The sequence below is a fragment of the Triturus cristatus genome, chromosome 4_1 (genome assembly GCF_964204655.1).
Source record: "Triturus cristatus chromosome 4_1, aTriCri1.1, whole genome shotgun sequence".
In the NCBI taxonomy this organism is placed as follows: Eukaryota; Metazoa; Chordata; class Amphibia; order Caudata; family Salamandridae; genus Triturus; species Triturus cristatus.
The window spans coordinates 406,705,759-406,731,844 of NC_140585.1; the positions used below are offsets into that span (position 1 = coordinate 406,705,759).

Genomic DNA, 26,086 nt, shown 5'->3' on the forward strand with positions numbered 1-26,086 from the left:
CTTGGTTAGATCTGTTCGCCACCGAAGAGAACGCGCAATGTCAGCAGTCGCATTGGAGTTTCCAAGGCGGCACTTCCTCGGCAACGCTTTTCATCGTGAGTGGAGTTGCGGCCTCCTGTACACCTTTCTGCCTGTACCACTTCTACCCAGAGTGCTGAAGAAGATCAAGCATGACCGGACCCAAGTCATTCTTGTGGCTCTGGACTGGGCACGAAGAGTCTGCTACCCCGAGCTCTTGGGAATGGCCATCAATCCTCCGATCAGACTGCCTCTTCAAGAGGCTCTTCTGTCTCAGCAGCAGGGGACGGTCCTCCACCGAACCTGTGCAACCTACACCTCCTTGTGTGGAGATTGAGCGGCGACAGTTGACAGCCTTCGATCCTCCTCCCTAAGTCTGTAACATCATCTTGGCAGCCAGGCGGCCCTCCACTAAAACGGTATATGCCTGATGATGGAACAGATTTGTGGCATGGTGCACAGCAAAGGCTGTAGATCCCCGTTCTGCCTCTCTTTCAGAGGCTCTACTCTTCATTGTATCTTTGGCCCAGCAGGACTCTGTTCTGGGCACCCTTAAAGGCTATCTTTCGGCCATTTTGACCTTTGTTCGCCTTCCTGATCAGTCTTCTCTTTTCAAGTCCCCTATTGAAAATAGATTCCTGAAGGGCATTACTCATCTCTTTCCTCCTTCTCCTTTCGTAATGCCCCGATGGGACTTGAATCATGTCCTTACTAATCGTATGTGTGCGCCCTTCGAGCCACTAAATAATTGTCCTCTACGTCTTCTTACTTTAAAGACTGCTTTCCTGCTTGCCATCACCTCTGCCCGCAGGGTGAGTGAGCTTCAGGCTCTGTCCTCTAAGCCTCCTTTTCTCGCTGTTCATCCGGACAAAGTGGTCCTTCGCACTAGAACCTCTTTTCTGCCCAAAATGGTTGCCTCTTTTCATATAGGGCAAACCATCACATTGCCCACCTTCATCCCGCCTCCACACCCTTCCAAAGAGGAGGAAAGACTTCACGTTCTGTACCCAAAACATGCACTGTCCTACATTGACTGCACTAAAGTTTTCTGGGGGAAGATCAACTCTTCGTGGGGTATATGGGTGCCAAGAAAGGTTGGGCCGTGCACAAAAGTACTATCTCTCGCCGGGTTGTCCTATGCATCAAAATCTGCAATTCTGTGGCGCAAAAGGAACCTCCTGAAGGACTATGTGCCCACTCTATCAGGGCGACGTAGGCCACTACTGCTTTGGGACCTGGAGTTCCACTGATTGACATCTTCCAGGCAGCCACGTGGGCATTCCTGCAATCGTTCACAAAACATTACTGCCTGGATAGCCAAGCCCAAAGAGACAGCTTTTTCGACAGTTCTGTTCTCCAGGATTTCCTGGTGTGAACCTATTTTGCAGACGCACCATAGGGGTTGACATTGCTGGGGTATCTATTCTAAAGGTAAGGAATCTATAACTAGTCTCTTTCAGATGAACAAGTAACTTACCTTTGGTAACAATGTACCTGTAAGAGATATATGTATTTATAGATTCCTTACTGCCCCGCCAATCCTCCCCATTCTGCGAACTGACTTCTAGGGATAGGGACTCCCTTCTAGTGCCCTAGTTATGTGCACCAGTGGTCAGTGTCTTCCATGGCTCTGCACTTCTGGAGTGGAACGTTGTGTCAGAACTGACGTCTGTGTACAGGGGTGGCGTCTAAGTAGACACTGTGATGTCATCCCGGTGACCACGACGCTGACGACGGACGTGGGGGTACTGCTACAAAATAACTCTCCGGATCCAGTCTGACACCTAGGGGTAATTCTAAAGGTTGGAAATCTATAACTACATATGTCTCTTACAGATACATCATTACCGAAGGTAAGTAACTTGTTCTTCTTGGTGGACGTTAGAGTTGCAGGTGTGGTGAATCAGGTGAAGTGGCAGTAGGGGCAGGCAACAGCTCCCTCCGTTTTGTGTGGTGTGGCACGCAGGCAGAGGTTTGCAAGGTGCCCAGGATTCAGTGCATGGAAGAGAGTGGCGTGGTAGCTGTGGGTTGCAGAAGGACCATGGGGCCTGTCCCTGGGCACAGTCCAGACGCAGACGATCTTGAGCGCCACTTACATGATTGCACTGCCGATGCAATTAAATAGGTCCTGTGAGGGGAGAGAAGCTCTGGGGCAGTAGATGGGGCTAAGGAGGAGTGCAGTTGGCAGTAGAGCAGGAAAGAGAGAGTCATAAGGTTCATGTAAGGAGTGGGTAAAGGAGAAAGGGGGTGCAGGGAGGACAGGAAAGGGGTGCAGGAAGTGGCACACAGAGGCAGAGAAGTGGGCACAAACAGACAAGTCACAAAGAGATAAAGCAAAATGGTACAAAGTACTCAATAAGAGCACAAAGAGAGCAAGACAAGTGGCACAGAGGTCACAAAAGAGTGATAAAAATGACAAAAAAGGTCAAAGAGAGAGGGGGAAAGATGGCACAAAGGTCACCAAGAGATAGAGAAAAATGGTCCAAAATACAGAATGAGATTGTGCAAATGCACAAAGGTCATAAAGAGAGCAAGAAATATTGAACAGAAAGGTTACAGAGAGAGAGAGAAGAAGGTGAGAGAGAGTGACAGTGAGAGAATCGAGGCAGGCTCCTCAAGACTCTGGACCCGGTTCAGCAAGTACTTGAACCAGTCGGGGGACTGGTCACAGATAAGTCTGGGAGTAGCTAGGCCTATGCACATGCTTAATGGCTGGTCAGTGCTTCAGCCGCCATTAAATAGGTCCTAGGAGGAGGGAGAATCACAGCGGCGGTAGGTGGGGCTGAGAAGATGTGCTGTCGGCATGAGAGCGTAAAGACAAGAGGCATGAGGATCAGATAAGGAGCGGGGGAAACGAGTGAAGGGCACAGTGAGGTCAGAAAAGGGGTGCGAGAAAGGGCACTCAGAAGTAGAGAAAGTGGGCAAATACAGAGAGGTTTCAAGGAGATAAAGACAAATGGCACAAAGGTCACAAAGAGTAAGAAAATCAGAAGAGAGGTCACAAAAGAGTGACACAAAAAAGTAGTAGACAGAGGGGGAAAGACGGCACAAAGAGGGGAAGAAAAAATTGACACAGAAGTCTCAAATAGAGCAAGAGAGATGGTACAAAAAAGGTTTCAGAGAGAGGGGAAAATGGCACAAAGGTCATAGATCCATGCACAGAATGGAATTGCAGAGCTTTTCAAGGTTTGCATCCATTACACTCTTTCAGCTCAGTGTAAATGGTGTGGTTGAGGAATCTGTCAGATTTTTCTCATGCAAAGTGACATAGTCTCTGATCTTGTACATTTTAGATTTGAAGAAGTCACCTAGTGCTACTTTGATTCTTGAGTAAGACTTGAATTTTTATGGAGATTAGTTGGAGTTGTTTTTTTCACATTATTAAAGATTTTTTAAATCTATTTAATTGCCTAATTAGTCTATTATAATAGAACAGCTTCTCTTGCTGGGGGTTTACTTTTTTGTATTGCATGTGGAATTTGAAATGCAACTTATATGTATAATTGTCATTTTCTTTGCCACTGTCCTTTAAGGAAATGTGAAATATTTTCCATAGTAATTGTTCCTTGTTATATCCCATGTTGATCCTTCTAGCTGAGTTTAATTTACGCCCTACATTGGGTGATCTCAGCATTAGGGTTGAGGAATGATGGGAGAGCCTTAGGGTCATATAGGCAGATATCAAAAGCCTCAGAGTCATATTAGGTACACATCACTAGCCAGAGGTTCCTAGGCTACTTTCTAAGAATTCTGCAGAAATGTTTCAAAGGATCTGATCAATTCAGAAGGTAGGTTTGATGGTGGATCAAAGAGTAATTGGTAGCATGTGATGAGGAAAAGGACAAATGATCAGTCACTTTCCTGTCTAACATTATGTAGTTGCTTTTGGGTACATGGTAGCAAAGTTGTAGTCGAATACCCGAGTATGCGGGTTCTGAGTTATGCAGGTTGGTCTGCTCACAAACTGATCATAGTTAAGTGAACCCTAGAACCTGATTCCCTGTATTGTCCTTTGGGACGAAGGGTCACGAAAGTCTTCGGCCACACTAAACTTAGACACCCAGGACTGGGGGTGGGTATAGGGAGTGTTCTATGGTAATCCTAGTATCCTGCCACATCTAACTCAAAAATCAATTCTTTTAAAAAATATATATTTTTGTCCTCATTCACCTATTACATCTCCATCTGTCAATCTCAGATTCCGTGTTTTTTTCTGCCCTCTTATCTTGCTTAGGGAGTTGTAAGTTTTTCATGCTTGGGAAGATTATAGCGACTATTTCTGATCTATCCCACGTTCTGCAGGATTACCAAGTTCTGAGTGAGGTATAATCATGGGACGACAGGAATAGTTTTTCACACTTCTTTCCCACAGCCTCTCTTCTCTTCATTCATTTCCCCCTGATATCCACCCCTTTCACGTCACCACAGGTGACCAGATACTGGATCATCTTGAGCAAGTAATATTCACATCCATTTTTAAAATGTACAGACTACAACCATTTAGATTCAATGGGGGTCGCCTTAGATGTCTAATTCCTACAAGCCAGGGGCAATGGAGGCATCACTCGTCCATTCTGAACGGCGCTCGCTCATCTCTTAGGTCCAACTGACCCATGTTCAACTGCTGTTCATATGGAACCCCTTTTCTACTTTGGCCTTTAAAGTTCTTGTTTGAATATTTGCTACTACCACCAAGATCTGGACCTGCAGCGGTTCGACCTGGGCCCTCGCCCTGAACTTCCATGCTCACCGTAGTGCCTAAAATCTGTTTTGGAGTATGTACTTTACTCAAAACAAACCCAGAGACAGAAATCTGATAGTAAGTGAGTAAGTAAGTAATAGTTTATTAGCATAGTTAATTAAAACCATTGCAATTCATCCTTTTAAAAAAAAAAGAAAATAATAAAAAACACTAATGTGTACACAATACATTATTCATCACTTAATAAAATTACATTCACGTAGTAACTGTATTTTTAATTTCTTTTAAAAGTTCATAAGATTTTATATGTTGATAGAGTTAAAATAGTAAGCGTATTGTTCTAAATGTCCTCTGTGTTTTATGGCAAGGGGACAAATTCCAGTATTTACTCTTCTTCCACCTTCCATAATTGATACAATGTAAATAGGGATCTGCTTAATTTAAGAGCCTCTAAGAATATGACGGTAGGTCAATTTTCTGCATCTTTGTTTCTACCACCTTCAAAAACTTCACCAGGCTACAGTTCAACTGCGGGTCACTAGGTGTAACCTCGCCCTGAACTTCCATGCTCACCGTAGTGCCTAGAATCTGTTTTGGAGTATGTACTTTACTCAAAACAAACCCAGAGACAGAAATCTGATAGGAAAAAAGCAGGGCCTTCAGCATCCAGACAGTTTATACACAAGAGTTGGTAGTTTGTTCTTTCCCTTGTGGTATATATAAACTCAGAGACGGAAGTCTTGTAGGGCAAAAGCAGGGTCCTCCAGCAACCAAACTGGAGCCACAAGAAGTGTCTTGGCATCCTGTTAGCTCTCTTTGAAGTACGCCCCAAGTGTTGCGTGTGGCTCAACAGACCTGTCATCTAGGAGTTAACACTGTGCTGTCAAAGGGAGACCCACAGACTCCACCCTGCAAATTCTGCTGAACCCATAGCCTCCACGAAGTTCAGACAGGGAAAATGTAACTTTTTAAAAGTTATTTTTCCTTAATATTTACTAAACATCTGACTTCACCATTGAATTGCATTTAATGGATGAAAGAGGCATGAGGTGGATTCAAGACTAATGTACAGTTTTAAATACCATGCACCTTACCTTGTTGGTCACAAGACTCAAATAAGAGTGACTTACTAATATTTAAAAGAAAGGTTTGTACCTATCAAAAGGGTTTATTTTGGCAGGTCGCATGTCTACACTGCAATAGTCAGGCTACACAGAGTAGTCCTGAAGCCATATTTTCAAGTGGTATTTAACTTCCAGGCGCTAGGTGCATTTTTGTATACCATATACTAGGAGTATACAGGTTAGTTAAATGTCAATCAGGAATTAGAAGACCATGACTAAAAGGGGAGCACAGGCACTTTACTACTGGTTAGTAGGGGTACAGTGCACACAGTTCTAAAGCCAGCAAAAATATAGGGTCCAGCAAAAGGTGAAAACATTAGTGTAACACAGAACAGGCTAAGTTCCTGCACTCGTCAACTATCCATTATTGACACACTTTTACTTGAAACACGTGTCTTCAATAAAAAAATGCATCATTAAACAGTCTTTCTCCGGTTCTGCACCCAAAGTATGGGAACATATTTCATCTTCTATTCACACTCTCACCTTCTTATCAGCTTTGCTTTTAAATGAGAATTAAAAGACCTTCTTCTTAACTATCACTTCTTTCCATCATCACTTTTTCCACTTGTACTCAACTCCTAAGTTTATTGGAGTTTCTCTTGGATTGTTCATGTATTTTCACCTCCATTTTGCCTGCTGCACACTATGTAACCTTTGCAGCACTTGCCCTGTGTTTTGTTGGCAATAAATGCATAATAAATATATGAATCTAAACAAGCGCCGCAGGCCTGTGAACTGTCTATGCCAACTGTGTGTGATTTATGATACTTTTCCTTACAGAAGATGTAATGCAGTTGGAAGGGCCCCACACCAAGGATACAGAGTTCCAGTGAAACTGAAAAAGGTTTGTGGAATAGAAAAGGCATTATAAACCCTTTCTGTGTCCTGTTCTATGACTCATTATACACACTTGAGTGCAGATTGACAGACTATCACTCAGAAGCTGAGCATTGAGCTGTGCTATCCTGCCTGATTCGAGCATTGGTGAGCGGCCCACCATCTGCCACTGTAGCAGGCGTAATAACTACTGCTGTATAAGCTGCCACAGGCATATTTGTGCCTTCTGAGGAGCTGCAACAAAGTGGCTTCTCTTAAGTCATTAAAAATTTGTTGAGCAGCTGTTAATGTTTTATACAGCTGCTCAGCAAGCTTTTTTGTTTTAAAAGTAAAACTGTGGGTTTTGTTTGTCTTTGTAAAATAAAAACAAAATACTTGAAAACACCCTAGAAGTTTCTCCCAAGGTGTTGGGCCCTTTTTAGGTCTCGCCTACGCAGCGCGCATGCGCTGCATAGGAAGAGACCTTTAGAAATCGTTCCGGTTTTGCAGGCAAAAACGTGCATGCGTTGCATTGCTTTGAATGGCAATACGTGCACGTCTGGCGATTTCTTTGCGGGACCGAGCTGTGCCATCTGGTAGCAATTATCGCCCTCGCTCCTGCAAGGGAAACGCTGCCTGCTCTATGCCGCACTCCCCCCCAATCCCTACTTTGCATAGTGGGATACCTTACAATGTTGGATGCAAAATTAAAAGCGCCACTGCTGTTCATTTGAAAGCTACAACTGGGAAAATAGGCCAATTAGCCGCTATATCACACGATTCCAATTACTGTTCTCCTGACTTAGTAAAGCCAATGTCCTCACTGCCCATTGCGTCACTACCAGGCTCTTTTTTCAGTGACTCCAGAATACCATACAAAGACGAACCACTGAAAGTGAAACCCAACAGGTAAGAGTTCAATGAAATTAACAAGAGGAGTGGCACGACGTGTTTAAACTAAAGGTTTGAGTTATGGCGCTGGTGTGAAATGTGAGGAGCTACCCCCAAAGGGAAGGGTCGTTTATCATCCACCTTGAAAGATCGCCCCTCACGATAGGAAAATACTATGCAAAGGACCAGATGAGTAACACCTCTGCAGAATTTTCCCTAGCAGTTCGTTAAACGAAGCAGAAATGTGCTGTTTGTGTCTGGATCACTGCCAGGTACATTCTATGTATACAAAGAATTTACCATAATCATACGGTGAACCCAATCTTCTTGTGCCACCCACCAGGATTACAACCAATCACGTACGAGTAAACATATTCTATTAGTGGCTGGAACCTGTAGAAATCATGGATTGGTTGGAGATTGCTTCTGGCAGGATTGGCCAAATGTTTTTGGTCGCGTTATTCATTGGTTGAAGTGGCTCGGAGACTGTACTCTAGTTTTGGATTGAATGAGAAAATCCTGCCAACTGCTTCTCAAGAATGCCTCTTGAGTGTACGTGATCGCGCACATCACGGGCACCGGAAAAAATTGCAGTGCAGCCGTTCGAGCTCTTGGCTTTCTCCGACTCAGCTAACTCTAAGCCAGGTAGGAAGAATGTATCTGGTTTCTAGGAATCATAGGCTCTTGTTTTTATTTTGAGTAATTAAAATGTTAACGGGCAGGAATGGTAGCTTCCTCAGCCCCAAACTCCGTTGGTTTCTGTGCCCCCCTCCCTCCATCACCGCAGGAACTGTACTTTAAACGGAAGGCGCATATTTTTATTGCACCCTTCCCGTGGATGCAGAAACAGGTGACTAATTTAGTCTTGTCACTGCCTTCCCTTTCTTTGAAATGAACAGTATTCGAATTATTTTTGTATATACTTACGTTTTGTTCCTTGTGATCCTATCACTTGCTTCGAGCACAGTAAACAGTGTTACGGAGGTCCTCTGAATAATTTATTACAGCTAATGTGCCGTGTTTGCAGTACAGTCTGTACAGGAGATGAGAACAGTTGTGCTTAAATATTATTCCTGGCATAGCAGAGTGCCCTGCAAAATGTATAACTGTTTCAAATGGAGTGAGATCAGTGACCTAGAGTTACCCTAGTAGGGTACCTGTTTGCTACTTACAATTCCTGCTGCTATTCGATTAAATGTATTGCGCAATTGCGGAGTGGTGCAGGTACGGTAAGTTAGGAAATAAATTAGTGCAGATACTCAGTACATCTCCGTTAAAAGCGCAGAGTGTTAAAGAGTAGCTCTGCCCAGGTCCTGCAATGGCAGACTAGGTTTAAGCGACGATGGTCCAGGATCACTGGCTTCTCTGACTGTCCCAAAGGTTGCTGTGCACCCGGCTGGCTTGTGAACTGATTAGATAAGCCCCACATCAAAAGCAGCACAGAGAAATCTATACCTGTGCTCAGGGCTTTAAGTGGGATTAAAAAACTGGGGGGTCTCTGATAGGGGCGTGAGTGCTGTAGTTGAAGGGCGTGGCTTAAAACACAAAAGCTAAAAATCTGTGCTTAGTATAGTGTGCCGCCCAATTGGTATTTTGGTGCTTCTGTCCATTCATCCATATATATATAACACAACAAGTATCATTACACCTACAACAAGCCAGGGCTATTGGCTTTGTCAATGGTTGTAAGTTGCATAAGATAAATAGGCAACAACTGTCACTTCGTTGTATATAATATTGAAAATGCTACTTGCGGGCAAGGTTGTGGCGTAAGGCTAGAGGAGCTGACCTGCGAGCTGAGAAAGCATGTTCAAGCCTCATGTTGGCTCAATCAACATTCTGTGATTCAAAAAATGAATATGCCTTTGTATAAGGTAACCAGTGCTCATGAAAAGCGCTCTAAGTTTGCGCTATATAAAACTGAAAGATGAGTCTCTTTGAAGTTACATCAAGGGCAGTGCCAGGTTGTACTATTGCAGAGTTACGGTTTTTTTTTTCATGGAGGTGACCACGGCTTAGTCAAGCCAGGGGTACCGGCGGATAGAGCGGTGCCTCATGTCCTGAGCAGTGGCCTGGTGAGGTGAGGTTCTTTACCCGCTCACTACGGGTGTAACTACACCACGCTCCCAGAATTGAATCAAGTGGTGTGATAGGTTGTTCCTTTTCTTAGTTACATTAACTTTGAATTTTTTTGTCACATATTACGCAGTAGCTGAGACTTTTTAGGTCCTGAGGAAGGCTAGAGACTCTATAGGTCACAATAGCTGAAACATGTTGACCTACCCTCTTACTTGATAGTTGCAGGTTATTTTTTCAAAACTGCCTTCGCACTGTTTTTGATCCTGACTCCAGGAGATAGTTATTAATAAAACAATTTCCCCCGGTAGTCAGTTTTAATACACTTTTTTCCATAGCACTGCGCCCATCACCTAGTAATACATTTTAGCTCATCGCCTGTTGGATCTTAGTACATCCTAGGAGACCCTCAAAACATCCCTGAGCTCCTTCCTCTTAGTGAGGGGGTTGCAGCCCTTGGCTGTACTAGGAGTTACAGCCGGGAGGAGATCCCAGATGATGAAGCATGTCACCTCGGTGAGTGTTGGGACTCCATCCCCCAATTAGGGCTTCTCATAGGTGTGATCAGTTACATGTGACTATTATAGGATGCCGTTGAGCACCGAGTAACATTGCAGACCCACGGATAATCTAGTTTGTTGTATATTCCTGGAGGTCCCAAAAAGACAAACATGTGCATCAGACTGTCTGCTCTAAATAAGGCTGACATTCTTTTGCACTTACAACGATGGCCCTAAGTCCATTGGGCCTTCAGCGGAGTCAGCTGGGGCAGAAACATGATGGTGTGCCGGACTATAAATGGAGTGGGCAGACTATCATTTTGGTGGATTGTACTGTCCACCAAACTCAAAATTAGTGCACGAGCCTCTTCAAGCAATTGTCCATATACCTGTTGATTTACTTCTACAGTGGAGGCAAGATTTACAAATTGTTTAAATTCTCAAAGGGTTTCATCAGTACTTGGGAACCCGCAATTATAAGCAGTTTCACAATTGCACATAGTGAATAATTTGCATTTGTTAAATGTGATGCTTTTTCCTCACCAAGGAAAATATTTTCCACCATTTACAAAGCCCTTCCCCTACACCACCCATAATTTTGCCTTTGATTTCTTCTCACTTCTCATCCCAGAAACTGGTTTACCACTTCCCATGACAGGAATACATCTGTAAATAATTCTAAGGTGAAAATGGGTTGTGGAGATGGGTTATAAATACTTACAAACTCTCAAGTTTGTGTGTGTGCATAAACGTTTTAATGCATTGCCCCACTAGAATGCTTACTTCTGATGCCAAGGAGAAGATTTACTATGACATAATATTACACCAACCTGGTGTGATATTATGAGCAACTTTTTGGGTTTAAAGTGTAGATACAAATTTTATGAGACGAAACGTGAAACTTCACTCTTAAACAAACCATCTGCATATGTACCTTAAACTTAAATAAATATTTGAATCTGGCCCTTTGTGATCTACATATAAGGTTGCCAAACTTGAATTTGTTCGATACATCCAGGATTCATGTCAGTAACAACTTAATACAAGGCTTGGGCGTAGTATGCGGAGTTGCTCTACGTGGAACTCCGCGAAGTGGCCCAAAAACTCCACTGCACTACACAGACTTCGAGAGCGGGCAGAGCAACTCAGCACTCTCATTTGTGTGACGAATTACATTTTCTTTGGCACAAATTGCATCCTCGCACTGGAAATCATGCGCAAATGGCAAAACGCGGTTCACATGGGCGCGACCATCTTGTTTTTTGCTCTGTTTATGGTGCTGGGCCTATTTTCTCAATCTTTCTTTAATCTCTTTAATTCTCCCCTTATCAAACTTATTTACCCCTCAGTTTTATTTCTTATATTAGTGTGTGTTTTTATGTTTGTTTATATTACGTTTTTTGCAATAGTTTTTGTGTTTTTTCATCATTTTTATACTTTTTTCATTTTTCCATTTACTTCCTTATTTCTTTCCTGTCTTCCTTCCTACCTTTTCCTAAGGCTCATCTTCTCTTCGACTAGCACCATGGCAGAGCAGGGAAGCGGCAGTGCCAGGACCCCCCCGAACAACTCGCAGCACTAGCCACCTACCTTGCGGTCGGCGGCACCGCAAAGGGGTACAGCCCTGTGCCATTTTTTCCAAGGTGGCTGTGATAGTTTTTTACGCGCAGTGCCTCCACCGTCCACCCTAGCAGCTAGTAGCAGGCCCGGCAGTACGTATGGCTTCCGGGAGCATTGGTATCAATGAGAGAGTGTGTGCCAGTTGGTGATCTGCAGCTCTGGGGTCCGGTGCACCCAACAACAAACAACAGCTGACGCACCGGTGGGCCAACTTGACAGGGAACAGTACCTGCTCAACCTGCTAAGCATTGAGGTTGTGAGGCTTGGTGAGTAATTATTATTTATTTGTTGTGTTCTATGCTAATATCTTCTGCCCACATTCAGAGGTAAGTTAAGTTTACGTTACAAATATTATGTGATCATCATCTAAACAGGTGCTCAATGCTACCTAATCCTATTAGTTGGCGCTCACTTTTGCTGATAATTTAAGAAGTCATGCAGAGGCTCTTCTGTCCTGTCACTAAGATAGTAGTAGTTAATAGTATTAGTGAGTTAGCCTTCTCTCACTTCTCTATGCCTTTCTTTTTGTAGCTCGTACCATCCCAGGCAATCTCCCAGTGATGTGTAGTATGCATGCATCTATGTTTTGAAAATGCAAACTGAGTTGGCCCATCAAAGGGGGTTGAGAGGTTGAGAGATGAGAAGCAAAGAGCATTCGTTGCAATTTATTAGTAGTTCCAAAATGTAGTTTAGGAAATTTGGAATGGGTTAGGTCAAGGAAATTAGGAATTGGTCCACGGTACTAGTACAATAGGTGATCTGATTTAGAAAAGTTCAATGTTACTGCGCTTGCCTCTGCCTGTCTAAATATTTTTGGGGAGATTATTAACTGTACAACTAATCTTTTTTCTTTTCTTTTCTGTATTTCTTACATCAGCATCCAGGGCCAAGAAGAGGGCTGGAACTACAGAGGCAGGTGAGGCAGCCAGAGGTGCCTCTACAAGTGGCAGATGGATCTGCTGGCCCCAGTAAGTCCTCCTATTAATATTATATTTATTTCCCTAACTTTTACAGCTAAACATTTAGAATTATTTTCCTTTTTTTTTTACTGTGCCTGTCTCCTAATTTTGTTTTCAACTCCTTTCTGTTCTATCTAATGTTAGCTAAATTATTCTTATCCCAGCGTTATCCTATTGACTTATTTTCTATACTTCATGTTTATGTACTTTATTTCAAACTCTCTGTACTAATCTATCTGTAGCTTTCTTTCTTCTGCTTTGACAATAAGCTGTCCCTCTCCCCTTATATATCTTGTGGGCTTGTACTGTAAGACTCAGAAAACCCATTTTAGGTCAGGTACACTACTTTGTAGATTGGACGCCCAAGTAAGGTAATCTATTCATGTTTGTTGAGAAGGCTTTCTTTTTCTTTCTCATGCTCAAACAGTAACACGAGAGAGTAGCCATAGTCATGGGGGACCCTCCCCAATGTGGCATATGTATTATTACCATAGTATACCAGCAGTTTATGACAGTGCAGCATTTCTGGAAGTATAAGGACAGCCCCATTGCATTTACCAACCAACACCAATTTGTTCACCCCATCATTGTGCTTCAATGACTATGATTCCTCATAGCTCTGCCCCTCCATTACAAAGAGTTTTTGTTTTGGTTGACTTGACTACCTGGCTTCTCAAACATTGCCAACTAGCAAAATGGCCAACATGATATTTTGATAGAAGATACTGCAACTGAACAGTAGTGATTTATTGTGGTTGTATTTTGTTAATAAAAAACAATAGGGGAGGCAAATCTGGCATCTAAAATGTGTAATGTTTTCTAGCCACACAGACCACCAGTGCTGGGGCTGGCAGCGAGAGTGCCTGTGGAGCAGACGCAGCGGCCGAAGGGAAAGTCCCAATGGCGGCAGGGATGGGCAGCGGTAAGTCACATTGCTTTCCTATTGGCAATTAGCAAAATACTCACTGCAAGGTTGTTGACTCATGAACACACTGCTTTAGCAGATAAAGCAAGGGTTTGAGTAGTTAATGGTCTCTTCTGTTTGCAACTCAGCAGACAAAGGTTCATAATGAACTTTAACAAAGATCAGTTGATGGAAAAGGGAAAAAGGGATAGAAGGAGACAGTATGGGTGAAATGTAATACGAGTGAAAGGATGCGTGGGTGAGAGAATGCATATAGGTGGGTGATAGGATGCATTGGTGGGTGACGGATGGATGAAAGGGTGTATGGATGAAAGGATGGCTGTCTGGGTAGATGAAAGGGTATACAGGTGAAAGGATGCCTGTCTGGGTGGGTAAAAAAGTATATGATTAAAAGGATGCATGCCTGGATGGGTGAAAGGAATGCCAGGTGCATTAAAGCAGGATAGGGAAAGGATGCGTGGGTGGGTAAATGGATGTTGGTGAAAGGTTAGTTAAGAGCCATGTTTGGATGGATGGATATATATGGATGGATGGTTTTCAATGGTGAAAGACTGGATGATAAAATGTAAGGCTTAGATGGTGTGTATCAAAGCCACAGGTGAAGAATACCAGAACAATGATTGAAATGATGAAAGGATAATTGCTTGGATAAAGAAGAGCTTGCTTGTTTCTTCAAGTAGTGGCTCACCTACTTCACTTGTTTGGAATGGGTTTATCAAAGCTTTGATTCAAAGAGTTGGGGTGGAATTTCTGTCCAATCCCTTGACTCACTGGTTGTTTTAAGCAAGGCAGATATTATGTATCCCCCATCATCAATCATCACCTCTCTCCCTACCAATGACATTTTGTTTGTACCACCCATGATTACCTAACTGCTGCATGGTTCAGTTTGCCACTGCACTGTTGGCGGTGTGATGTGCATCTGCTTCAGTTAATGTGGCATTTACAAAGTTTTCAATGCATGTCAATGCAAAAACAAGGTGTGTTTCTCTTCCCTTCCAGTGCCCACTCAGTCACCTCTTAGTACTTCACTCCTTTATTTTTTCCTAAGTGCTGTCCCAGCCATCCCAAAAATATGAAAAATACATTCTTAGGATGCGCCACATTTTTCTGGCCAAGTGGTATATTTCATCATGGCTTTCGTAACAGATTTACGCCTGTTCACATTTTTCACTTTCAACATTTGTCAAACACAGTGACTCACTATTCAAAGCGTAGGCACATGATGATGATCAGTGACACCCCACTATTCTGTAGTAAAATGTCTACTTAGCTGGTCTAATCCCTCTAACTTACCCTAAGTAGCATAAGAAGTTTCCTCTCTTTAGTGAATGTATTTGTTGGAACGGCCAGGAAGTAAAGTGGGACTTAGTAAGTGCTTTGACTTTTATGGGTTGGGATAGTCTGTGACAAACATGCCAAATACAATCTATATCCCGTTTGTTAATCCTTTTCCGGTACTGCAGTGCATCGCTTTTCCCACCGTCTACTTACACTAGACAGGATGTCCGCATGATTTTATATGGGACGTCTATCATTCATTATTAATCATCTACCTTGTAGTCAGGGTAAAATTGAAAGTCATTTCGGAGAAGAGCAGGGCCATTGGAATAAGATAATTGTCCATTACAGGTGCCCCAGCTGCAGACTGCAGAGAGTAGCAAAGAACGACTAAAGAGTACAACTAGGGCGTCAGCTAGCACGTCTCCATTAATTTTGCTCATCAAGAGAATTTTTGTACTCCATAGTGCATAATGCCTTACTCATTAATGAGAGGTAATTTCTTTTTATTTTACCACACAACGCGGCTGTTTAGTTTTTACTAGGAAATTCTTCAAAAGTAAAAAACATAACTGTTTTTTTAAACTGGTGTGCTGTTTATTCTGTTTTAATTCCTTTCAGTCAGTTTGTGCATTTGCCATTCACCTTTAGTTTTATGTGAGGCATGTGTGGGCAATGGCTGTGACTCTTACCACATCAAAATCAAATGGCCCTAGGAGACCAGCAAAGTACTGCTACTGTGCCACTACATAATTTTACACAAGTGCTTTGCACAGAGCATTGTTTATAATTTGTCATTTCTCTTTCTAGATATAGTTACAACCTGCTGGTCATCCTTCTAGACAGGCTATAGCAGCCTGGCTGCAAGAGCAGAACCTGAAGGCCATGGAGGAGGACTAGGAAGTAGCTGCTAAGGATCCCAGCCAGCTGTCAGTGCCTTCAGCCTCTCATCAAGAATAGCAGCACCGCAGTCTGCTGGCAGCCGTCCGTCGTACCACTACTGCTGCTCCCCCTGTCCTGTCAATTTCAGACTTCCCTTTCCAGTGCCGCTTCCTGCTGAGGCTGGCGCACATTGAAGCCAGACAGGCACAGATGGAGGGGCACCTATAAAACCACGCTATAAACCCAATCAGCACGTAACTCACCATTATCCTCAACACCTCCATCTCCACCGCAACTTCCCGGACAGATGAAAACACGCAGACGTCAGACCCCTTCAAAGAAAGCCTCCGCCAACACCAGCGATCTCCCTGCTCCTCTACATAGCCAAAAAAGTCGAGAAAGCCATCAACAAGCAGCTACCCAAATTCCTGCAACAAAACCACTGATTGGACACCTCACAATCAGAATTCCGTGCCAACCACAGCACTGAGACCACACTGATTGCCGCTACATATGACATCAGAACACTCCTCGACCGCGGAGAAAGTGTGGCCCTGATCCTCTTTGACCTCTCTGCGACATTTAACACCGTCTACCACAACGCCCTCATGAACAGACTCTACAACATAGGCATACAGCTAGATGCCCTCAAGTGGATCGCCTCTTTATTTACAGGATGCACACTGAGCATCCTACTGCATCCCTTCACCCGCCAAAGACATCATACGTGGCATACCACAAGGATCATCCTTCAGCCTCATCCTGTTCAATATCCACATGACCTCCTTGCAGACATCGTCAGATCCCAGAGACTCAACATAATCTCCTACACAGATAACACTCAACTGATCCTCTCACTCACCGAGGACCCCTCCAACACCAAAACCAACTTCTGTAGCGCCATTACCAAAGTAGCCAAATGGATGAGAGACAACTGCCTCCAACTCAACTCAGAAAAAGCGGAAGTACTAATCTTCAGGAAGAACACCTCCGCATGGGACCACAGCTGGTGGCCTGCTGAACTTGGACCTACACTCACACCAAACCGACCATGCATGCACCCTCGACATCATTCTCGACATCCAACTGACCATGAAACGACAAGTCAACGCAGTCACCTCATCCTGCTTCCACCCACTTCGCATGCTCTGCAGACTCTTCAGGTGGATCCCAACCAACACTAGAAAGACCGTCACGTAGGCCCTCGTCACCAGCCACCTCGACTATGGTAACACCCTCTACACCAGCGTCTCCACCCAGCTCCTCAGAAGACTCCAGACCATAGAGAATGCTGCAGCCAGACCTATCCTGGACCTACCCAAACAAACTCACATCGCCCTCTACTGGCTCCTCATTTGTTAGAGATGCCAGTTCAAGATTCTCGTACACTCCTACAACGCCCTCCACAACCGCGGAGAAAGTGTGGCCCTGATCCTCTTTGACCTCTCTGCGACATTTAACACCGTCTACCACAACACCCTTATGAACAGACTCTACAACATAGGCATACAGCTAGATGCCCTCAAGTGGATCGCCTCTTTCTTTACAGGATGCGCACAGAGCATCCTACTGCATCCCTTCACCCCCCAAAGACGACATATGTGGCATACCACAAGGATCATCCCTCAGCCTCATCCTGTTCAATATCCACATGACCCCCTTGCTGACATCGTCAGATCCCAGAGACTCAACATAATCTCTTACACAGATAACACTCAACTGATCCTCTCACTCACCGAGGACCCCTCCAACACCAAAACCAACTTCTGTAGCGCCATGACCAAAGTAGCCAAATGGATAAGAGACAACTGCCTCCAACTCAACTCAGAAAAAACGGAAGTACTAATCTTCAGGAAGAACACCTCCGCATGGGACCACAGCTAGTGGCCTGCAGAACTTGGACCTACACTCACACCAAACCGACCATGCTTGCACCCTCGACATCATTCTTGACATCCAACTGACCATGAAACAACAAGTCAACGCAGTCACCTCCTCCTGCTTCCACACACTTCGCATGCTCTGCAGAGTCTTCAGGTGGATCTCAACCAACACTAGAAAGACCCTCACGTAGGCCCTCGTCACCAGCCACCTCGACTATGGTAACACCCTCTACACCAGTGTCTCCACCCAGCTCCTCAGAAGGCTCCACACCATAGAGTGCTGCTGCCAGACCAATCCTGGACCTACTCAAATAAACTCACATCGCCCTCTACTGGCTCCTCATTCATTAGAGATGCCAGTTCAAGATACTCGTACACTCCTACAAAGCCCTCCACAACCTAGAATCTACCTACATCAACCATCGACTGAACTTCCACCAATGCTCTAGTTACCTGCGCTCCTGTTCACTCACCCTCGCACACAGCCCCCGCATCCATCACAGCCGCAGCGGTGGGCCCTCCTTCTCCTACATTGCCGCCAACCTTACCCTCCAGCTCCGTACAGCCCCCTCACTGGCAGACTTCAGAAAGAGACTCAAAACCTGGCTGTTCAACTGAGACACAGCGCCCAGATACCCCTAGGGGCGACAGTGTTGCACTCTACAAATGTTGATTGATTGATAGATTGAAAAAGCTTCTGGCCTGTGTCTTTTACCCTCTTCTTTACACCCTTTTTAAAATATTTGTTTTGGTGGGTGAGACGTGGATGGTGAGGGTGGGAACAAAGGGAGTTGGGCCTGTTGTTTGTACTTTAGTTTTTTGTTAGATATTTTTGGCATTGTTGGGGATGGGTAGATTTGTTTGGGGGGAGGAGTGGGCAAGTTGTGGGTGGAAGGGGTTGTTTTTATATTGTTTAAAACAGAAATAAATATTCATTTTATTTGATTTATGCCTCAAATCTTTATTTGGGGTGTTTTACTTTGCACTGCTGCCTTTTAGCACAGACTGTTTTTAAAATCTGCTTAAAATAGTATATCACAATTAGTTATGCTGTACCCTTGTCCTACAAATCTCTTGTCTCTGCAGTCTGCAACTATATTGACCACTGGGGGGGATTGCCATTGCCTATATTACCGACAACAACGCTCCATAGCTCTCTTACCTGAATAGATGAAGCGAGGGCTGTTATCTTTCTCACCCTTCATACTGCATGATTTCCTAAGGTGCGTTTGTATGGTGGTGGTAGTAGAAGGCTAGCGCACAAACAGTGAAGGAATCCGAAGCAAGATCCCACTCCCACCTAGGTGAACTCCAACTGTAGGATTAGTTGGAGGATTATTCATCACAGGCAACTAAATTAAAATAAAAAACACTGAGTTAGTGGGCTATATATTATATCATAGCTTCACAAAGAATTGAGACCAGACTACTACAAAATAAAGAATACCTGATAGTGAAAATATAACAATAAATAGCAATAGTAACTTCTTCTGAACAATAGTGAGCTAGTATTTTAATTAAAACTAAAGTTACAAAATCCTCGAGTCGTCAAGTGAACTCAAAGTCTAGAGTGAACAAGGTTAAGAGTTTACGCAACCCAATGCCTGAATGATGATGCTGACAAATTATGTTCTTCTATATCTAAAATATGGATCACTTTTTCTGCGTGGATGGGTAAATGGGGCCAGTGTGGGCTATTGTTTAGGTAATAAAACTGAAGATCCTGCACTGAGTTGGTGTTGCTTTCACCATATCTGCCCCACCAAATGTGTGATCAATTTATGGTGTAAATTTAAGTTACACCTCAATGAATCACACAGGCTGGGGGAAGAGGGTTAGAGATTTGGTGAATGGATGGAAAAGGGGATTTGGAGAAAGGTGTTGTAAAGATAAACACTACAGAAAGACAACCATCATCAATCTCTTGTGGAACGAAATGAAGAAATCAGTATGACAAAATAAAGTTAAATGCATTGCAAACAGTCCGTCAGCCCCAGAGACCCATGTTAATATATTATTATATTTATAAATGTTCTGTAATGTAGGTTTGAAAAATAGTAATTACAAATTATGGAGGAGTGACGCGAACGCATTCAGTTCTACAAAATTATTCTTCAAAAGGAAAATGATATGGTATTGCCAAATTGGGCAGTGCATCTGCATTATTCTTGAATTGTGTGTCAATCTCGGGTGCCTGGCTGAAGTAGTCCGGTAAAGTAAGCAAGAGTGTTATGGTGCTTTTGCCTTTTGTGTAGGAGAAGAGAAGGCCTGCAGATGTAGCGTCAAGGAGAAGGACAAAGGTAAGCTTCATGAGGTGTGTACCAAGAAAACGCAGAGGCAGAGTAAGAGGAGAACGCCCGGAACAACGCGGGCAGAGCCACGCGTTCCAGAACACTGCAAGCGTAACCACGCTTGCCTGAACAACGCATCTGTCTTAACCATGCATATGTGTGGTTAAGGTAAATAGCGCTCTAGTGTTCAGGATGGGCGGGGAAGCGTCGGAACAGGAAGCTCCGGACATGGAACAGGTAAGTGGGGATGGGTTTGGGGGGTATTAATTAGGGGTGGAGGTCGCTCTTAGCGGTCAGGGTACTTTTGGAAAGGGAACAGGTTTTCAGGGCTCAGAGTGGAGATAGGGTTTCAGGGTAATTTTAAGGGCTGGGTTTTAGGGGAGTTCTTAGGAGTGGGGGCGGTTTTAGGGCTCAGAACTGGGGGGATCAGGGTACTTTTTTAAACTGGAGGCTGAATTTTAGGCCTCTGGGCAGTGGAAGGGATTGGGGTAGTTTTGGAAAGGGGAGGATTTTAGGGCTCAGGGCAGGGACAGGAGTACGTTTAGGGACAGCGTGGGGCAGGGTAGTATATGGTAAGAGGCATGGTTTTAGGCTTCAGGGGAGGGGAATGGGTAGTTTTAAGGCCAGGGCAGGTTTAGGCCTCTGGGTAGGGGGGTGAGGTAGGGGGTTCGAATGCTAGGGCTTAGGGCGAGGTGACAGGGATGGAGTAGTGGCACACCTTAATCATGCACTCCCCCTTACCATTCATGCCTTTACAACAGAAATGCGTGGTAAAGTCATGCGTGGTAAAGGAATACGTGGTTAAGACGTATTTGTGGTTCAGGTTGCGTGGTAGAGGCACACGTGGTACAGACATGTGTGTCTCTGTCATACATTGAAATCAAGGAGAGGGGGCTCACACACCAAAGGGATGGAGCACCCAGTAACTTAACAAGTTAAGACAAATTTTCCCTTTGGGTAAATCAAGAGATCAACAATTCTCATTCACGTATACCTTTCTTATGAACCATACAACACCCACACAGTGTTAATGACTGAGGCACTTATAGTTGATTTATAAGTGCCTCAGTCATTAACACTGTGTGGGTGTTGTATGGTTCATAAGAAAGGTATACGTGAATGAGAATTGTTGATCTCTTGATTTACCCAAAGGGAAAATTTGTCTTAACTTGTTAAGTCTCTGTCATACAACCAGAGTAAGAGCATAGTCTTTGCAATCAATCATTTTATGACTCATGTGCGATCAATTAAATTACAGCAATTACAACAACCAACAATCACAGACAAGTGGCTGCATGTACCGGGCTGATCAAACTCGCAGCTGTCATGATCATCATTATAACATCTAGGCTAGTGCATGCATAATGTGATGGTGTGACATAATCACAATTCTCTCTTTAGTTACCTAAAACAACATCCGCCCACCCAACCACATAGTTTCAAATTTGAGCTAACCAGCACACACACTCAGCAGAATTACCTTTACCAAATCAAACAATCAATGCACCTCTCACCAGTCCACAGATTTGAGTAGGTCTCCTAAAGTCATCACCGTGTTGGTTTCCCTGAAGTTGATAACGTCCTACTTCTGGCAGTTGTTGAGGTAGTCATGCCCTGAGTCCTTCCATCATCCTCCTGACTCCTGTAACGAATATATACAACTCCGTTCTGACTCCTGACCCAAATAGAGAGATTGATCTGTAGTGCAATGCTATTGATGAACAACAAAAGAAACATTAACGGGATTTTCTGGTGCCTGATATGTCTGGAACTTTTACATTCTGAAACTTAAAGGGGATTTTTTCTTCTTTTTTGTGGTCTGTTGCAGTATTTCTGTAATTAAGACTCTATTGACATTATTTTTGCTCCGTTTTCTGCAACTTTAGTCATTCTATCATCACTAATTCAAATATAACCTGTGTCAAGGTTTTGAATATTGTTTGCCTCTCTTCAGTTTTTCATTTTCCATTATTTATCTTTTTTAACTGCAACATGGATTCCAACTCATTCAAATAAGCGGAAGGAAGCTGTTTCACTGCCACCTACAAAATCTAAGGCTATAGACTCACAAGACACCCAACTGACTAACATTTTGGAGGAAATTCAAGCTATTCATATGAATACAAACACCTTATTCACAGAAATTAAAAATATTCAGAGACACATTGCCTCCCTATCTATGAAAGTAGCAGATAATGAGATTAAAATCCATTATAACATCAACGCTATTGCAAATGTGACTTCACTTGTTCCTCAGGTTGCTTCTTTTCAAAGGACCCTACTGAATTTGGAAAACAGAAATAGGCAGTACAATGTATGCATATTTAATATCCCAGAGGGAGTAGAGGGACAGAACTGTCGTCTTTTCTTAGAAAATCTGCTGCCAAACCTTCTAAATATCAAATTTTCAGAGCTGTTTGAAATTGATAAAGCTCATAGAATCCCCTCTCTTCGGAAACCTCATCAGGCTAAACCATGGCAAATCAGATTTAAAGTTTTGAGACATCATCATCTCCTTCTCATCAGAAAGGCTGCACCAGAGAACCCATCTCTCTTGATAGAAGGAAATATAGTCTTTATCCATCAGGACTTTGCCAAAGAGATAGCCCAAATACAGCGCCAATTTTCGGATTTGCGGCCTTGTCTGTGAGAAGCTTCTGTTATGCGGATTTGGAAGAATAATGTTTCCAAGTCTTTCTCCTCACCTTAAGATCTGATACGATTTTTGGACCAACATGATCCCAATCTCATGGACTCTCAACCTTCCGGCTCTACGGACTAATGTCTATTCCCCTTTATAGTTGACGTTATTTTGTTTTTATAACAGGTGCATCCAGGGTGGCTACTCTTGCTTTGTACCTCCATCTCTACTGTTCTTTTTGATATGAGGTCTTGGTGGTTTACCTCTTTATAAGTTGTATGTCATGTTTTGTCTTTTTATATGGGCTACTTTCCTTTCCTACCAGATTTTCTGTCTTTTCATAACATTCTATGGCTCCACCAGAGAGGTTGGTTGTTGTTTCTTTAAATGTTAAAGGTTTGAGGTGTCCTGTTAAATTATGTAACATTTTAGAGTATTTAGAAATGTTTAATGTGGATGTTTGCTTTTTACAAGAAATGCACATAGATGATAAAATGTTACATTCCATGTCTGATGGATGGGTAGGAGATATAGTTTAATCTCCTGCTGCAAAATGCAAAAATGGTGTAGCTATACTTTACTCCCACAACGCCCATATACAACTATTGACTCACACTCATGACTCAGATGGTAGGTATGTTTATGCTCAAGTTAAAGTTGATAAACATATCCTTAAGTTTGTTAATATATATGCCCCTACATTAGATGATCCTTCTTTTTGGACATACATTACTACTGAAGCACTAAAATTAGATAACGCGTGCCTTGTTATGGGTGGTGATTTTAATCCAATTAGAGATCCTTTGTTGGACCATTCCTCTACATTTAAATTTCTGCCTAACAAATCCTTTTTTCTTCTGAAATCATTTGTCTCTACTACTAACTTAGTTGATTTCTGGAGATTAGCACATCCTACTGACAAATAATTAACTTTTTATTCTAATGCGCACTCTATTTTCTCAAAGATTGACTACCTTTTGGCCTCACATAATTAATGCCACATGATTAATGACCCCGTTATACAGCCTATTACAATCTCTGATCATGCTTTAATCTCCGTTTCCTTATCTCGCTCTGACTTCTGCACATATTAAGCATGATAAAATTCAAATCCCTGCCGTCAAAACAAGTAATGGTACATTTTGCTGGCTGGTGCAGAGGAGATATCAAGAGAGTTTTTATCCTTTAATACCTCTTTGTATAATAAGCCTCCCGTTCTCCAAAACAAAGTCATCGCTGACTTCCTTAATACTTGTCAATTACCTCACATTTCTGATACTGATAGACTTGCTTTAGAAAACCCTATTGGCGTTCAGGAAATAATCACAGCTATCAAAGCATTAAACTCCAATAAATCACCTGGTCCGGATGGTATCCTGGCTGAATTTTATAAATGTTTCCAGGACCAACTGTCTCCTATTCTGCTTTCCTTAGTTACTGAATTTCATCACACTTTTTTATGATGGGTTGCTCTTTTAATAAAGCCACTATCATTGTTCTCCCTAAACCAAATAAAGACCCTACGTTAGTTTAAAATTATCGTCCCATATCTCTCATTAATCAGGATTGTAAAATATATGCCAAAATTCTAGTAAATAGGATATCACCCCTCCTTTCCTCAATTATCCAACCTGACCAGACTGGCTTTATGGAGGGAAGATTATCAGCTCATAATACTCGTCTATTATGCCATGTTCTTTCTTTTGCTAGGAGAAGTGTGGCTCAATGATTAGAGCGGCAGACCCTGATGCAGAGGTCTAGCCCGGGACCAGGGTTCAATTCCCTGCCTCGGCGGGTCTTGGGCTCAAAAATTCCATGGACCTGATAATTCTCGCCTCGGTGCCTATTCCAATCATGGAGTCCCACTCTGCAACTCTGGGCAATAGCTTGCTTAATCTCCACAACAGCCCCCACAACGCTAAGGATGCCTGGCCTCCACCTTTGGGGTGCCCAGGAGTGGACGCCTCACAGGGAAAGCCAGGATGGGTTACACAGCGGTGTTCGTGCAAGCGCCTTGAGACCCTTGCGGGTGAGTAGTGCGCTATACAAGTATCAAATTTACATTTCTTTACATTTTTGCTAAGGACTTTAATTATCCATTAGGTGTGTTGGCCTTGGATGCGGAGAAAGCATTTGATAAAGTAAATTGACAATTTTTATTTAACACATTGGAAGCTTTTTATTTTGGCTCCACATTTCTCAACATGGGCAAAGCACTATATTCAGCACCTTCTGCTTCTATTTATGTTAATAGTACCTGTTCTACTCCATTCTGTTTATATAGTGGTACACACCAAGGATGCCCACTGTCCCCTTTGTTATTTCTTATTACCATTGAACCCCTTTTGTGCTCTCTCCGCATTAGTGATCAATAATCAGGTGTTGTTTTTAAAAATACTATTATAAAGGTTTCTGCATATGCCTGTTTCGTCACCACTCACAAGTATGCCCAACACTGCAGGAGCCAAATATGTCCCATTCCACTACCCGTGCCTTAATCACAATTGCATATGTACATATATAAGGGCAACTGTAGAGAAAGGCACCGAGTGAAGGTGGGGAAAGAAAAGAAGGGAATTAACAAGGTGTGGACCCTCAGTTCTGTGCTCCCCCTCTCAGGCGGTCGATGGATCACAGGTTAAGAACAGGCAGCTCTTTAAGAAAGGAAGAAAAGAAGAGAGTTATAAGCAGCAGGTACTGAAGAGAACAACAGTCACACTCAACCAGTCAGTAGTTCATGGCAGTGTTATTCCTTCTCCTACCCCTTTTTGTGAGCACCTTGTCCAAAGAGGGTAGTCAAAATAATCCAGATTCCACTCTATCCGTTTTTAGAGTAGTGAACACCAGCGGTAGTCTCAGGGAACACATAGAAACCTAAAGGTCCATAGTGTATCAAGTACCACCTTCTCAATGCGGGAGAAAAATCCAATGTGGCAAAAACCTGCTCTTAATATCTAGAAATATAAGGGATCCCTTTATAACCGTGTGGTTTCTCTACGCTTCGTAAAAGCGCCAAAGAAACCCACAACAAGAGGAATAGGTTGCAAAAAATGTGTTTGTCTTGGAACAGTAAAAACAGGCAAAACAAATAAACAGCCCCGTACCTCACCAGCGTGATTTCCAGCAAATGAACAGTCCAACGGGGGCGAAACCAGGTGCGTAAAAGGCACTCCAGGGAATCCGGAGCACAATGCCGCAGGAACCAACATCCAAGAAGCAAGTCCGGAGCAGAGCCAGGAACAAAGGAGACAGCGTGTAATCCAAAGAAGCTGCGGGCGAATTCCTTCCGGTGACATGAACCGGATACAAAACCAAGCAAGGAAGAGAAGGATAGCGGTCTTTATATACCCGCCGACTTCACACGGGAACTACTGCAGCCGCAGCATCACTCTCTAAGTACCCGGAAAGAAGAAAGGTAATCAGAAAAAAGGAAAGCAGACTCAAGCCCCACTAAACACTACCTATACTCGGGAC

At 43.2% G+C, this 26,086-nt stretch overlaps 1 protein-coding gene across 2 annotated transcripts in view; it reads left to right on the forward strand.

Annotated features, from left to right (window-relative positions):
• Positions 1-26,086, forward strand: part of MYRFL (myelin regulatory factor like) — an 872,690-nt gene that overhangs the window by 542,734 nt on the left and 303,870 nt on the right. For both annotated transcript variants that reach the window (XM_085652512.1, XM_085652513.1), the window contains exon 15: positions 6,628-6,691. In XM_085652512.1, coding sequence (XP_085508638.1) covers positions 6,628-6,691 — 64 coding nt within the window. The remainder of the gene's footprint in view (positions 1-6,627; positions 6,692-26,086) is intronic.